The sequence below is a fragment of the Drosophila mojavensis genome, unplaced genomic scaffold (genome assembly GCF_018153725.1).
Source record: "Drosophila mojavensis isolate 15081-1352.22 unplaced genomic scaffold, ASM1815372v1 contig_19, whole genome shotgun sequence".
Taxonomy (NCBI): domain Eukaryota; kingdom Metazoa; phylum Arthropoda; class Insecta; order Diptera; family Drosophilidae; genus Drosophila; species Drosophila mojavensis.
The window spans coordinates 2,458,332-2,475,124 of record NW_025318726.1 but is presented as its reverse complement, the minus strand read 5'-3'; the positions used below and the strand labels follow the sequence as shown (position 1 = coordinate 2,475,124).

At 35.1% G+C, this 16,793-nt stretch overlaps 2 protein-coding genes across 3 annotated transcripts; one reads left to right on the top strand and one right to left on the bottom strand.

The window, feature by feature from the left end:
• Positions 1–257: 257 nt before the first annotated feature.
• Positions 258–8,791, bottom strand: LOC6572309 (homeobox protein MSX-2). Of its 2 annotated transcripts, none has more exons than XM_001998412.4 (3): positions 4,612–5,019; positions 718–915; positions 258–657 (listed from the first exon to the last, which is right to left on the bottom strand). In XM_001998412.4, exons 1-3 carry the CDS (start codon positions 4,889–4,891, stop codon positions 296–298), a joined length of 840 nt encoding a protein of 279 aa, XP_001998448.2. In that variant the 5' UTR covers positions 4,892–5,019; the 3' UTR covers positions 258–295. The 2 variants fall into 2 exon arrangements, with proteins under 2 accessions (XP_001998448.2, XP_043863666.1); XM_044007731.1 differs by lacking the exon at positions 4,612–5,019 and adding an exon at positions 8,774–8,791 and having other exon boundaries at positions 259–657.
• A 1,533-nt stretch (positions 8,792–10,324) lies between these two features.
• On the top strand, positions 10,325–16,246 carry LOC6572310 (proton-associated sugar transporter A). The gene is made up of 7 exons (XM_001998413.4): positions 10,325–10,657; positions 13,423–13,685; positions 13,747–14,133; positions 14,183–14,403; positions 15,089–15,522; positions 15,695–15,869; positions 15,988–16,246. Exons 1-7 carry the CDS (start codon positions 10,470–10,472, stop codon positions 16,216–16,218), a joined length of 1,899 nt encoding a protein of 632 aa, XP_001998449.2. The 5' UTR covers positions 10,325–10,469; the 3' UTR covers positions 16,219–16,246.
• Positions 16,247–16,793: the final 547 nt, after the last annotated feature.

Sequence of the window (16,793 nt, the reverse complement as noted above, 5' to 3'; positions counted from 1 at the left end):
CTTAAAAGCGCTTCCTGAATATCGAAATGCGTTATCAATTCATTCTCTTAATAACCACGTTTGAGCGGCGACATCTTTTTACCACCAGAACGAGTAACACCACTGCTTCCAAAATTGGGTGTACTAGTGAGTACTACCGGGCTCTGTCTGGATTCATCTGAGACTGGATTTCCCGTATAGGATATATACCTTGGACCAAAAAATAATATCAATTTTGTTTGTACTACGATTTTTGAATTTTTTTTTTTATTATTACTAAAGTTTCATTTTAGTTGTCATTTAAATTTTATTTAAATTAAAATGGTTTTAAAAAGCATAGTTGGGGGTCGGCATAAAACGCGGGATGGAAGCTTGGACAGGCTGCTGAATTGACTGCTGGAGTTGATATCGCTGAGAAGTACATGTCGCACTTGTATAATCCGTGCCTTTGGGCTATTTTCAGTCGAGATGTCAGTTGCTTCTTCCACTTGGTTCTGCGGTTCTGGAACCAGGTTTTAATTTGAACTTCAGTGAGCCCCAATGTTTTCGAGAGCTCCATACGTTTTGTCACGCTAAGGTATTTGTCCGCCTTGAACTCGCTTTCTAACCGATCCAACTGCTTTGCGCTGTAGGCCTGCCGCGGCTTCCGATCAATCCCTTGTTTTCTCAATCGTTTTCCTTCAATACAATATTTTAGAATTAACTAGTTGCTTATTGTAAAATGCGTAATCAAGGTACCTTGAACACTTATAAAGTGATGCAAATATGGAGGTATTGATAGCTTCAAGGGGTATTGTAAATTTGATTGTGATATTTGAAACGAGGTTTTAAATGGATTCAGTAAATTATCTTTTCCAATTATATCCATTGCTTGTATGGCCGGAAATGACCTGGAGAGGGCACTGTGCGAATCACTCCAATGTTCCCCTTTTTCAACTGCAACAATAAGAAAGGATAGATTATATATATCAATTTCTACTCGAAAAGGAATGTGTTTAATAGTGTGATTTACTTAAAACAAATGTAATTAAAAAAATTATTAATTATTGAAAATTTTGCGTCTTTTTGTCAAGTGCCACCGATTGGAGCTCAAAAGAGAGTTAAAAAATGCTCACCAGGGACTTACACCTCCAAAAGCCTCCTCGAGGCTTTAATATATTCTTTTCTACGCTGAAAAATATATGAATCATTTTTTCATTTAGTAAATCAATTTTGTACTCTGTGTATCTACCATACAAAACAGCTCGGTAAATTCATGCCAGCTTTGGTGGTATTCAAGCTTCGTATTCTAGTGGCCTACCTTTAAATTTCAAGTGCCTAGTTTGTATAGTCTACGTATAGTTGATGCGTTTATTCAGACAGAGTTCACCCTAAGGGAAAGTCTGTCAAGCTTTGTATATGATAGATCTTATCTATTTCAATTTGTTAACAAATTTAAAAAGAAATAGTACAGATAATACAGATCTGGAGTTGAACAGAAATTTTTTTTTTAGTTATTTTCTCCCACATCTATGATACCCCTAAATATTTATTTCAAGCCAAATGTCATTTTTATACTCATTCACGAAAGTGAATCAGTATATTGGTTTTGTGCAATGTCCGTCTTGCTGTCCGTCCGTCTGTCCGTCTGTCCGTATGAACGCAATCTATTTCGGCGCTATTGAAGCTAGAGACTTGAAATTTGGAACACATACTCGTGTATATCTCCGATTTATAAAGTGTTAAAATTTTCCCGATCCGCCCACTAGGGGCGTGGCAAATCGAAAAATGCATTTTCCGATATACCAGAAATCATGTTAGTTAAAGAGCTAGAAAGCTGAAATTTGGTATGTAGGTCCGCGTTGACCACCCAAGATCACGAGCTATGGCGGATATATCTACGCCCATTGGGGGCGTGGCAAATCGGATAAAACTGTATCTCCTAAAGTTGTAAACCTAGAATGCTGAAATTTTGCACGTCAGCTAATGGTATGATTCTATAAAGTCTGAAGATAAATTATAAGTCTACGCCCATTGGGGGCGTGGCAAATCGGACCTGAAGATATAGTGATTTTTTAAATTCTGCTATATTTTGGACACTATTGATGGCAAAGACCTCAAATTTTGTATATATACTCGGACTGATCACCCAAGACCAAAAAGTTTTGTCGGATATATGTCCGCCCACAGGGGGCGTGGCAAACCGCAAAAGTTTATATCTCCTAAAGTATAATAGCTAGAAGCTTCAAATTTGGATAGTTGAGTTACTGGTAGCCTCCTCTATCGGTTCCCCAAAAATAATTTTTACGCCTCTTTAGGGGCGTGGCATATCGGAAAATACCCTGTAATTTTCACATTTTTTGAGGGTAAGCTTTCAAACTTTGCAGTTAGGGTACCGTTATCTCTTTCTAAAAACTGACCAAAAATGAGGTGTCTACGCCCAGTTGGGGCGTGGCAAATCGGAAAAACCAGTATATTCTACAGTATTAGAGCGAAACTTAACTACTAAATTGTTGATGGGATGTGAATGAGTATTCCGCAGTCGGTAACGCCCGACTGCAACGTTCTTACTTGTTTTAATTTAAAGAATGCAGTCGGTAAAAATCTAAAAAAAACAAGTAAGAACGTTGCAGTTGCTTACCCTCAAAAAATGTGAAAATTACAGGGTATTTTTCGATATGCCACGCCCCTAAAGAGGCGTAAAAATTATTTTTGGGGAATCGATAGAGGAGGCTACCAGTAACTCAACTATCCAAATTTGAAGCTTCTAGCTATTATACTTTAGGAGATATAAACTTTTGCGGTTTGCCACGCCCCCTGTGGGCGGACATATATCCGACAAAACTTTTTGGTCTTGGGTGATCAGTCCGAGTATATATACAAAATTTGAGGCCTCTGCCATCAATAGTGTCCAAAATATAGGAGAATTTAAAAAATCACTATATCTTCAGGTCCGATTTGCCACGCCCCCAATGGGCGTAGACTTATAATTTATCTTCAGACTTTATAGAATCATACCATTAGCTGACGTGCAAAATTTCAGCATTCTAGGCTTACAACTTTAGGAGATACAGTTTTATCCGATTTTCCACGCCCCCAATGGGCGTAGATATATCCGCCATAGCTCGTGATCTTGGGTGGTCAACGCGGACCTACATACCAAATTTCAGCTTTCTAGCTCTTCAACAAACATGATTTCTGGTATATCGGAAAATGCATTTTCCGATTTCCCACGCCCCTAGTGGGCGGATCGGGAAAATTTTAATACTTTATAAATCGGAGATATACACGAGTATGTGTTCCAAATTTCAAGTCTCTAGCTTCAATAGCGCCGAAATAGATTGCGTTCATACGGACAGACGGACAGACGGACAGACGGACGGACGGACAGACGGACAGACGGACGGACAGCAAGACGGACATTGCACAAAACCAATATACTGATTCACTTTCGTGAATGAGTATAAAAACAAAAAAAAAACAAAAAAACAAGTAAGAAAGCTCTAGTTGAGACTGCCCGACTACGAGATCCGCTGAACCTTTGGAGTAATAGCTATTTCAATAATTTTTCGCGTTTTTCAGCTTACGCAAGAAACACGCACACACACACACACATACACACACACAAACATTTATACACACAAACACAAACACATACACACACAAGCATAAACACGCATGGGCGCAGTGTGCGCTTACTATGAGAACTTAATTGTTTAATAACTTTTTTTGTGGACATATAACATGGATTGCATGTAATTGCCAAAGCACAAGTCTCTAGTATTTGAAATACGCCTTTTACAAAAGTGAGGGTGAAGGGGTGAATATAGGGGTGGGGGGTAAATTTTAACAAAAATCGAAACTGTATAAATTGCATATAAGCATACATTAAAAATTTGGAGCCTCTAGCAATAAAGGTGTAGAAGATATAATTTTATAACTGGTTTTCGATAAGGTTTTTTATCGATAAAAAGATCGGGATGAGTTATCGATTTTTAATGATAAACTCGATATCCGCGCTGTAATTACGGATATTTAAAAAAAAATTTGAAGTCTCTAGCTCTTATAGCTCTTCTGAAATCGACGCGGACAGACGGACAGGGCTATATCGACTCAGCTCGTCACCCTGATCAAGAATATAGATACTTTGCGGGGTCTGCCACGCCTGCTTCTGCCTGTTACATACATTTCAAGAAAATCATTATACCCTGATTTCTGATTGAAAATGGGTTCAGGGTATAAAAACTAAGAGTATACGATTGTAAAATTTTATGTTGAATTAATTTAATTTTCATAGCTATAATCTGATGATTTTACGCAGTGCAACAATATATTGATGCAACTGAACAGCATGAGCAACAGCTTTTTACCCATGATAAAAGATTATAGTAAAGAATTTTGTAGACAAATGAATAGAGTGTTCATATATCAAGCAGGTAAACGAATTAGTTTTTAAATTTCTATATCACACATTTACTATGAACATTAAATTTATATTCATGCTTTATACTACCTTAGCTCTATTATTGCTCTATTCTAATGATAAGCACATCTCGTATGAATTCCCTTTCTGGTTCGTTTTAGGAAGACGATTTTAATGGGCAAATCATGTCATATACATAGTTTAGGTGTATGTTTACTCGATATACTTACATTTAGCTGAAGAGGTATTTGAGTTGTTTACAGATGGAGTCATACATTTTGGATGTGTACTATTTTGTTTTATGCAATATGGATGGGAATCATTGTTGCTGCACAAGATGTTATCAATACTGAACGAGAGGGATCGACCCGAATCGCGATTATTGGATATTTCTTTGGAGCTAGTGACCGAGTCAACAGTCAAATTTTGTATTTTGCACAAGGTGTCATTTGGTTCGAAATCACATTTAGTATCTTCAGCCGATTTGGAGTGCAATTGCTGCCGATTCATTTTCGACGATTTTAGCCTTACATGATTCGCGCATAACTAAAGCCGTAATATTTATTATTATTTTTCTTTGCATCACGGAACTTAGGCGCTGTTGTGATTTGCTCATCATCACAAACTTTTCTGACTCCGCCCAGCCATTAGCACATTGGCCAACGGCTCACGCCTAGCCCAGCTGAGAACGAGCATCCGCAGCTGCAGCCAAACTCGACCAATCATAAGGCAAAGCGATTTCATTCATCTTCCTGGATTGGGCTTGCCAGGCGCACATACATATATTATGTAGACCCCATTGACGAGATGCACGATATGTGTGCGTGTCTGAATAACAATGGGGTATATACACACCTACGTACATACATTGATATGTACCTAGCTGTGTCCACATATCAATTCTTGGCCACAAATGATATCGTTAGCATTTCGACTGCTTTTTATTGCTTTTTAAATTAAAGATGTGTTAACGATTTACTACTCTTTGACAAACAATTTGGACGTGCCACTTCATTTATGTAAGTGCGAGAGTGTGAGAAACCAGAGTATCTGAGGAAATCACACCGACCTACCATACACATGCATACAAACATAAGCACACATACATACAGACACGCACACACACACAATTGACTGTTGGCACGACGGTCTCCCAATTTCATGCGTTCTTTTTTGTAGGATTTGGCAATTAGGTGTGAAAATACACTAATATACATAGGTACGAGCAGTCTAGATTAACAATCGCCTACTAGATACCCTGTGTTATATATTTATTGATAGATACTATTGTTTTCACTGATATTCTGATTAGGATAAGTCGTTCGAAAGCTGGAATAAAATGGCTTTAAATATCATTAAAGGTAATTTAAATTGGATAATTTTTTAACATTTGAAATTTGTTCAGCCAGTTAGATAGCTGATGACTGAGTATATACAAAATATTTTATATTTTTAAATTTCTGTATTATCAATGAATATTAATTATTTTGCATATATAGATAATCTAAAAATTCTTCAAGCTGTAAATAATATAGGGTGTACACAGGCTAACTTCTAAAGGGACTAAGCGAGTGTATTCACACATATACAAGATGACGTATAGTTCGGCTACACACACACACATGTTAATATTTTATACAAATGAATATTTGTATGGCTTAACGAGCCGCACCCAATGTACGCTCAGACCTTAACAACTCAATTTGTGTTAAAGTGTTATTGAATAATGAGAATTACCTGTGCTCACATATGTATAATTAAGTAGATATATGTATGCATACCTGCCTATGGATATGTCATGCAGCTCGTCTCCGAGCTACCAAGTAATATACATATGTATGTTTGTAAATATATATATTTTATGGATTGGGATAATTGGGGTTAAATTCGAGCATTAAATAATGTGAGAAAAGTAATATTTTGGATGTGTATATCAGACATACTTATATCTTCTATATATATCCATATAATTTTTGTCTTGTCATATAAATTAAATTTAAATATAATAAAATGAAATCAAAATGAACACACCGAGACTAAGCAAGGGTAGTAACTAGGATTTTAGATTTGTTATCTATAAGTACCACATATATGTATATCTATACTGTATTAAATAATATCTATAGTACATTCTACTGGAATTAACAAACGGCAATATCTAAAACATTAAAATACCAAACAAATTTGTAATTATTGTCAGCAGAGTGTTTTCGTTTTTTTTTTTTTTTTTTAGGTAGGGTAGGTAGTATATGATACCCTCATATCAACATCGGGTTGCGTGATGTTTTCATTACTCATGTATTTTTTGAAAGTAAGTAAAATAAATTAATTGCATCTGCTGGTTCACACGAATTGTCTATGGATTGCTTTTAGGACATGAGGGTAGGATGCTCGTAGTTCTCCCTTCCATTAACTATCCATTCATATATTGCACTCAATTCTAAACTGTGGCTATCAACAGATGCATTTGATTAATATGATGACTATAAATAATTCGTGTATTACTGTATTCCTAGGTGTAACAGTAACTCATTCACATTTGATTGAGTACAATTTGATTTTAACTATTTTCAAGAGCGTTTAATTGATTCTTAAGATATTTTTGTGAAATTTGTATACTATTGTAGCTTTGCATTCTAAACAAGTAAGAAGGCTCCAGTCGAGACTGCTCGACTGGGAGATACCCTGAACCCTCTAAGTTTATATTCTACTCATTCTGCACTTCTTTTATGCACACATGCATACACACGCATCCACACGCACGTATATCATGCGCTCTGCTGACTGCGCAGTAAGCAGCGACTGCGCTTGGGCTGCGCTGCAGTGTGGGCAATATTATGAGAATTTATTAGTTGAATAATTTCTCTTGTAGTAATCTAGTACTATTTTAGTGAAACTTTCAGAGCGTGATCATATAGTTAAAATGTGTGTACATTCCAAAGCACAAATCTCTAGTACTTGAAATGCGGTTTTCACAAATTGGTGGCGAAGGGGGCGTGGTATCCAAAATCTGTAAATTACAAAGTGTTTGTATTTATCATATGTAAATCTGAAGTCTCCAGGTCTAATAGTATTCCAATGAGGCTTAAAAAACAAAATCAATTTTTCGATTATTCTCGATAAAAAAGTTATCGGATGATTTATCGAATAAATAAAGTAAACTTGTACTGCGTATGGTACTCACGAGTATGCATGCCAAATTTCAGCATTCTAGCTCTTATAACTTCTGAGATCGACGCACTCATACGGACGGACGGACGGACAGACGGACAGGGCTATATCGACTCAGCTCGTCGTCCTGATCAAGAATATATATACTTTATCGGGTCTGCGATGATTCCTTCTGCCTGTTACATACTTTTCACAAAACCATTATACCCTGATTTCCCATTTTCAATGGGTTCAGGGTATAAAAATACATTTACATTACTATTTAAAAAAGTTTGTTTACCATTTCAGAAAGTATTCTACAAGTGAGCTTAAATCCAATCGGTCTTGTGACACAACTTACCTGAAGGACAGATTTGGTTAAATTGGAAATTGCTCTAAAGTTGCCTAATTTATTTCTTACACATTTACTCATCAATTTGCTTATATTCAAATACTTGATATGAAAGCAAATTCCTCTTTAAATATGTTGTTGAAAATATAGACCACGTGCAACCAATCTTCAAAAAATGAATGTTTGTCAACCAACAATTTAAGGCAATAATTTGAGGCAATGGATGCAGAGCTGTCAATTGAATTCGACAGCAACGTTCCCTTTTAATTAGCACCTCGGAGGAGCTAAGAAGTTTTGGGTCATCAATACTAACCAATTGTGATAATCCAAATACCAAAATAAATTAACATAATTGAAATTTTAATATTTTCTCTTTCCGTCGTCCGCTTATCATTTATTTGAATACCCTCACAAGAGCCATTAGAGTTTTATTGTGCTATGTAAGATGCTTAGATTATGATTAATGTATCTGAGTATTTTCGATGAGCATCCGCACTAACCGCCATATCTTTCCTCCGTTTGCTTCGCAGAGTAGTTTCTAGCTCTTGTATGCTTATATTTTTGCTATCTTTATCTTCAGAAGAATTTAAGCCCCATTTGAATTGTATAGTATTTAAGCACTGTTGATTTTAAGCATAACAATATTTGTTTCTTAGATCTCCCATTAATTACTTACTTTATAGTAAGGGTTATTATTTATTTTGACTACTTATTATATATTCTATTTATTTTAACCAAATAACTTTTTTTTTGGGTTAATAAAAAAAATTAACATAATTTTTAAAGAGATATAGTTTTCTGCAACTAGTAAGGCCGGCTTTCCCTTCCAACCAGTTTACGTATTTATAAAACAAAAATCATTTTACTTTTATCTGAACAAAATAACTTACACACTTTTATGTTTTATCATGGGTAGAATCACTAGCACTTGCAATACAACACATAAAGAAAATATTCGTAAAATACTTGGCCAACGCATATAATTTGGATTCAGCGTTGTACTTTTAGAGTCGTACAAAGAAAACATTGGAACCATCAAATCAGTGCGCTTTGAGCGTTCACTCGATGTGGTCGATTCTTATATGAAAGCACACCAAACTTATTTGTTTTTGCTATTTACCCTCCGTTCTCTCAAGCATATGAATATATACATATGCATACATAAGCATATATTTTCTATTCTTGAGTATAGTAAAACCATGAAATGGTTTATCATGCTCATGCAGAATATAGACATTTGCATTATTATTCGTGGTTCTCTTGTGAAAGCGTTGATGAGCAAATCGAAAATAGTAGTTTAAGAAAGTAGTTTAATTTTTTCAACTTCCAAATCCGGCTCACACATCCGTACATCCATACATACTCCTATATACGTACGTTAAGGAGCTAATGCTAATGTTAACGCAAATGCAATGCAAATATCTATGCACTCGATAGATATTTACACAATAACATTTTAAATTGAGCTCCCATTTAAAATGAGTTAAGGGAGCCTGATGCTACAATACTTTAAAGCGAATTTTGTACATATTCTATATTAAACGTTTTCAAGCTCAGACCAGTCACATCAAAACTAACTAAGCTAAATAAATTTTTGGGTTAAAAATTGTCATCATGTTTTGGTGCCCCTTTGTTATTCATACAAATATAATTCATGTGGTTGCACGTGACTGCAGAGTTTTTAATTGTTCGTTAGACAATATTTCAATTAACATTATTAATTTTGTTTATATCTAGATATATAGAATAAACAAACGTATAAATTAAATTTGTCTGAATGACTTAATTCACATTAAAAATAATATACATTTTTGTTTCCTAATTACTCAAGTATAATTAATTACTTTATTAAACCATAAGCTTGAGCATACATAATATCTCTTAAATTTTTTTTAATATGCAAGGTATTTTATAGTCGGGTGGACTACAATTTCGCAAATTCATTGTATGTGGGAAAACTAAAATACGAAAAAAAAAGCTTCTTTGCAACAGCGGAAGACGAATACCCTTACGGCTACATAGTATATAGTAAAACACTTTATTTTAAGACAAGCATTAAGTTAAATTAAAATTGCCAAATATGTGCAATGGATCTGGAGTTTTCTTTTTGAAATTTCCCCAAGCTTTCAATTCAAAACTAAATTTTTTCTATAACAAATTCAGTTTCAGCGCTTCACCCTGAAAAAATTGTTTGAGATATCGTAAAGATTAGGTCATTACCAAACCTTCTTGATTCACTCTAATATTCACATGTAAAAAGTCCGTCTTGGCGTGTTACACACTTTGTGACAAAATGCAAATGCATTCGGCAAGGGTAAAAGAAAATGTGGGCAAAGCCAACGCATGCTCGATGAAATTCAATGGAATCGCTCGTACCCGATACGAAATGGTTTTTCTTCCAATCGGGCGTTCGTTGGCTTATTCGTAAAGTCCGAATTTATTTACACTTTGAATGCCAAGTTCGGCGAATGTTGTTCACTTATTGCGAAGCCATAGACATTTTTAGTTCAGCAATATTTAACCTAGTATTTGGCTTGGTTACATCTCGAGCCGAATTTTAAAACAGAAATCAATCAATATCTCGACATGGAAAAATTACATGAATATCAAGGAATAACTGGCAGACTCCATCAATGGAGAGATAATATAAAGGAAAAGTATTCTTCTATAAACCAGGAAAACTCAACCAACATTTTTGAGAAAGCCAAAAATACGGCTTTGGATCAACTGAAAGGCAATGCAAGTGCTAACGCGGATTATTCGCACATTTATAGGTATGAAATTTTTCAAATCTTATCGACTTTACGTATGTACAATTTGGAAACAGTGCATTTTATTTCATCCAGTAAATATAATAACATATTTACATTTATCAATATTTGGTGACATTAAAATCATTAGAAATACACTAAATATGTTTTTTAATTAAGTCATAAATGGAAACAAAATACATTTCAATTGAAACCAACTGCTATTTCTAAACACTTTCATATACTGACATTCTCGCATTGCCAATGTTGAATGTATTTGTTTTACCTCAACCCTGCGCTATGAGTTCTTGAATCGATAATGGAAAAGAAACCATGTGCGTCCGCATATGCTATAAAGAACCTATTCCAAATCGCGTCGGCTGTTCTTATCGCGCCACCTCTAATGTGAACACTTGATAGAGAGAGTGACGCCAATGGGTTTTGGCTCTGCAATTCACCCCTCACGCCTCGATACAAAATATTAATGCCTTTCAAATAACCGGTAATATTGGTGAACTGTTCTAATACTTATGGTTCCCTTAATATAAAAAACAATGCAGGTTATTGAATACACATTTTCTGATCTAATTATATTTGCTTCACTAGACTAGACAACTTTAGTTTTCTAAATAATCTCCATTATTTATATTTGGTGGAAGCCTATATAGATTATATGTCTCATATCCTAAGTTATCGACGTTGACTGCTAGCATGGTGTAAAAATAAATTCCTTATTTCCGAATTCGTTATGAATAGGCGTACTATAGACAAACAGAAACTGTCATATCGAAGAAAGCATAATATTATTTATCAGTAAATATTATTTTCCCCATTTATAAAATATGGAATTTCCAATGAATTAGATGCACATTAATGCATTAAATTTAATACAGTAATATCCGGTTATAACGAGACTCAAGGGACCGTTATTATACCCGGAAGGTGCTGCAACCGTATAAATTCTCTATAATATATATAATATATGTACGCTATAACCGTACAGGTTCTATAAGCGGAGTCGTTATACCGGGATTTTACTGTATTCTCTTTACTTAAGGTTGTACAAGTAGTAGATATAGTTTTGTAAAAAATATTTATTTTAACAGCTTATAACTATATTTTAAAGTAAGACCTGATTAACAATAACTCTCTTATTATATCAGCCAAAAGTACTTTCATATCGTTTTATTCATAATGCAATACATACCAATAATTTGAACCAATATACCCTGAACTTCAATTTTGAATGGGCTCAAGCAAGCATGTCATGTACAATCAACCGCATACTACTCGGTCACTATTCAGATTATATGATCATCTTTATATAATATTTTGTACAACTATAAGATATTCATCACAAAGGCATTTATACATGATCAATCTATCATTAGTTAACGGCAACTCGAAGAAAGAGTAAGAATAAGATATATTGTATAAACTAATAGACGTAAGCATATGTTGCTTTGCACTGAATTGCTAATTTTATTATATTATTTATTGTGTACATAAATTTTATTTAATCTTGCAGCAGTAATATGTTCACAATAAAGCATTTAAAAACAATAAACATTTATCCCCAATGATAATTATTCAGAAGCGACAGTAAATTTTAGAGATAGAGAAGAGTGACCGATACACTATTGTCACTAGTTCAGTCAATGGTAGAGTTTGTGTGTCTGTGGTGTAGATATGTGCTTATTTAATTGTGTGTAAAGTCACCACATGAAACCCCATAAGTGTTTAGCGGCTACACTAACAAGTTAAAGGTCTATACGCTTATTTATATACTTGGGCCATCGCTATTTGATTACAATTCGACACAGCCAGAGAGAACTGAGCCAAGTTACAGACACTAAGCGCTCAAGGGTAGATTAGCAGAATACGTTCAATTCCATCTTCAATGGAAACTGTGAAAAATGCAGTTGTTCCCGTTTTGGCATTTGGTAGGTATATCCGCCACATCTTTTTGTATTTGTGCTCCAAGTTTCAACTATGTGGCAGGGTATACATTTGTATATATGATCGAAACTTCAAGCCGGAGTGACAGAAAGACGGTCATTGCACAACAGAAGCATTTCGTTCTCATGAATGAGTAAATATCAGATGGCAAAGAGAATGAAAAAAAAAATAGTTTTTCTCTTCTTTCCTAAAATATGTTTACCAAACCTTTCTCTAAGCTAATATGTAAAATCGCGCTACTCATACTAGGTCACATACAAAAATACATACAAATTCTGTACCCTTCAGAATCTTCATGCGTACGACTCCAAAATTTATACATCCTTTTCTCTGTTTCTATTTACCTCTCTCTACCTTGATTTAGAAATATGCATGAATACAAAATAAATAGTGAGAGAGAGAGAGAGACAGACAGAGAGTGAAAATAATAATTTTAAAGCTCTTTAATATAGCTCACCTCTATACAAAAAATTTAACATTTAGCATTTGGGAAAATTTAACAACAAAAAGTCAACTTTCTTTAAAACTATTCTCGATCTTATATATATTCCAAAAGCCAACAGTAGTAGTTTAAATTGAGTAATTGTAGTAGCTTAAGTTTATTTTAAATTGGCATGCAAATATTTGTGCCATATATTTAGTGGCTAAACAGCTTTGTCTCTCTGCTGTTCAAATTGCACAATAAAAGGACTTAGACTAATTCGATTCAAGCCCTCCTAAAATTCCTTATTTATTGAAAAGGGTAAATCCAATAACAATAGTTTCCTGCTGTGCATTTAAGCCGGCGAAGTAGTAAATGGATTTAATGTCTTTTATTTTTTCATTCCCAGATACAAAACCCGTGCGGAACTGGTGCGAGTGTCTGCGGCAGTGATGGGCATTGAGTTTTCGTACGCCGCGGAAACGGCGTTTGTGTCCCCAACATTGCTGAAAATTGGCGTGGAGCACCAGCACATGACGCTAGTATGGGCTCTTTCGCCTCTGGTCGGATTTTTTCTGTGCCCCATTTTGGGGTCATTTTCGGATCGCTGCAAGCTAAACATGGGACGACGAAGACCATTCATAATTATTTTGTCTATTGGGGTTTTTCTGGGTAATTGAACTCTTAAGAAATGCAATTAAAATATATGTTTTCACGTTCAGTTCTCATGTAGGATTAATTTTGGTGCCAAATGGGGAAAACTTAGGATACTGGTTCGGTGACGTAGACCCCCACCTGCAGGCTGCCGCAATGAACACCACTTATAATTCGACGTATAACTATCTCAATATTGTGCCCCATAGAGCGACTGCATCACAGTCTGAGACCGAAACGTATGTTAAGACATCACATCCTTGGGGAATATTCTTTACGGTTTTGGGCACTGTACTACTTGACTTTGATGCGGATGCTTGCCAAAGTCCATCCAGAGCTTATCTGCTGGATGTCTGCATTCCGGAAGATCATGCCAAAGGACTGTCTACATTTACAATCATGGCTGGCCTTGGAGGCTTCTTCGGCTACTCAATGGGTGGCTTGAACTGGGATGAGACTGAAATCGGTGAGTTTATGAAGTTAAGGAATTGCCGAGGCTAACTGAATGATTATAGGTAGACGTTTAGGAGGACATGTGAAGGCTGTATTCACAATAATTACATTTATTTTCATCGCCTGCGTTTCGTTCACAATAACCAGCTTTACTGAAATTCCGCTTTGGGCACTATCTACTTCATTGCGGCAAAAGGAAAAATGTCAAGCCGACGGCATATCCGCAAACTATGGTACTATGACCAACGATGACGACTGTAAAAGTGATAAAAATTACGTGGAGGTGAGTACATATACTTGAATAAAATTTGAAAAAAGTAAATAATAATACATAAATAATGAAACAATACATTTTACCTTAATAATGAAACAATACCATTGAATATTTGAGAATTTTAGCTCATAACAAATCTGTAATAAGTAAAGAAGTCTTGTCGGTGTTGCCCAACTCAGAGATACCCTGATCTCGCCCAATTTGCATTTTTATACTCATTCACGAAAGTGAATTAGTATATTGGTTTTGTGCAATGTCCGTCTTGCTGTAGATTTCATTCAATAGAAAAAATTTATGGAAATATATGGAGACTAGCGACTATGATTTAGAGACTAATGATTAACGGACGGGCAGATGGATATACGGACGGACGCACAGGCATATCATATCAAGAATCAGAATATATATTTTTTGTATAAGGTCTGTAATCACCCCCTTCTGTGTAATTATATTTTTGATCAAGTGAATAGAGTGAGTCCATCAAGCCAGACCCGAGTGCTCGTAATCAATAGTGACTTCGTGTGAAAGGCAGCAAACCTTTAAAACACAATAGCTAGAGATCTGAATCCTCAAACTAGACAGTCCAAATAGAGCATTTTTTCGATTGTTAACTGGCAGAGAAAATGAACATTTGATTCCGAATTCGATAAGCAAGTTATTTACTAATAAAATTATAATTTTTACATTTTTAAAGCTGACTCCGCCGGCGCCTGCCGAAAATTTTGGCGACATCAAAGATAACTTTGACGAGACTTCATTCACTGAGAACCCGGAAGCAATGATACAACCTTCGAATGAAGTCGAGGGTGACATTTCGCTGTCACAGAATAACGTGGAAATACAGTCGCTTTCGCATTATTTGCTTTCCATTATTTACATGCCGTACTCCTTGCGTATAGTTTGCCTTACTAATCTCTTCTGCTGGATGGCACACGTATGCTACTCACTCTATTTCACTGATTTTGTCGGGGAAGCTGTCTTTGATGGTGATCCAAGAGCAATAGAGGGCTCGATTGAACAAAGAAGATATGAAGAGGGTGTTCGATTCGGATGTTGGGGTATGGCGATGTATTCCCTTTCCTGCGCCTGCTACTCCCTAATCATCGATAAGCTCATCCAACGATTCAGGTAAAGTTTTCCTTCAAGCATTCATAATATAATCAAGAAATTTACATCAGGCTTTCCAAAGTTTTTGTGAAACGTTATCTCTGTTCGGATTAGAAAGAATATAGGTCTATTCTAGATTACTAACTGAACAATTTAAATTTATAAGTTTTTTTTTATATTATTTTTCTTCAAGGGCAAAAAATGTTTATGTCGGAGGACTTCTTTTCTATTGTACTGGAATGACATTAATGGCACTCTCTCGCGCTAAATTTAGTGTGATCGTTTTTAGTTGGACGGCCGGTGTCATGTACTCGACGCTGTTCACCATGCCCTACTTGCTTGTAGCGCACTATCACTCGATGGGCACGGTAAGTAAAAACAAATTTAATAAGCTACTTGGTCATGCCCGACTAGCACATACTCGAAGTTTAATGTTAAGTTTGAATAGTATTGGGTATTAAATAAATACATACTTATTTATTACAGTTCGAAGTGGATGGCAGTGGCACTGCAAAATTGGAATCTGGAGTGCGGGGATTGGGAACAGACGTTGCTATCGTTAGCAGTATGGTTTTCTTAGCTCAATTTATTCTATCAATGTGCATGGGCGTAATTGTTAAAGTGACTGGAACGACGACAGCTGTAATAAGTACCGCCAGCTTTTTGAGTTTCTGTGGTGCTATATCTGCCACAAAAATAATTTACCTGGATCTATAATTTATGATATAAATATATGTATATTATTAATATATGTTAAAGCTTCAATACTATAATATAAATATACAACAAAAATCAAGTTAGCAATTATTATTGAAAATGGTTTTATTTAATACGTCTTGGTCAAGAAAACTCACATCAGTAATGAGTAAAGCTGCAGAAGATACTAATTCCCCCGATATTAAACTTCTAGCTCTAAAAATGTAAATGATATAAATCTTTCCAGTGTAACACGCCCGTATGGGCTTTCATGTACATGCATACGTATGTATCTACTATAAATTATTTTATTTAGATTGTCAAAGCGAGTATATATTCCATACTTATTACTATCTATATTCATATTTATTACTATTTTACACTAAATATAACATATGTTTATTGTTTTGTTTATTAATATTGGCACTTAAGAGTAAATTTCCAGACACGTCATCATTTATATATTCTTAATATTTTATTTGATAATGGTATTATTAATAGCTACAATGCACAATGTATTTCTTAATGCAACAGATAAACGCATATTCTCTTTAACCTTCGAAAGAGGGTAATAATAAATTTTAATTAATTATTTA

What these genes read in the sequence shown, in the direction of transcription:
- LOC6572309 (XM_001998412.4), bottom strand. Translation starts at nt 4,891, where the DNA reads ATGAATCGGCAGCAATTGCACTCCAAATCGGCTGAAGATACTAAATGT. An exon ending in AAATACCTCTTCAGCTAAAT is followed by an intron (nt 916 to 4,611) that starts GTAAGTATATCG and finishes TTATTGTTGCAG; the next exon opens with TTGAAAAAGGGGAACATTGG. An exon ending in TCACTTTATAAGTGTTCAAG is followed by an intron (nt 658 to 717) that starts GTACCTTGATTA and finishes ATTGTATTGAAG; the next exon opens with GAAAACGATTGAGAAAACAA.
- LOC6572310 (XM_001998413.4), top strand. Translation starts at nt 10,470, where the DNA reads ATGGAAAAATTACATGAATATCAAGGAATAACTGGCAGACTCCATCAA. An exon ending in GATTATTCGCACATTTATAG is followed by an intron (nt 10,658 to 13,422) that starts GTATGAAATTTT and finishes TTTCATTCCCAG; the next exon opens with ATACAAAACCCGTGCGGAAC. An exon ending in GTGATAAAAATTACGTGGAG is followed by an intron (nt 14,404 to 15,088) that starts GTGAGTACATAT and finishes ACATTTTTAAAG; the next exon opens with CTGACTCCGCCGGCGCCTGC.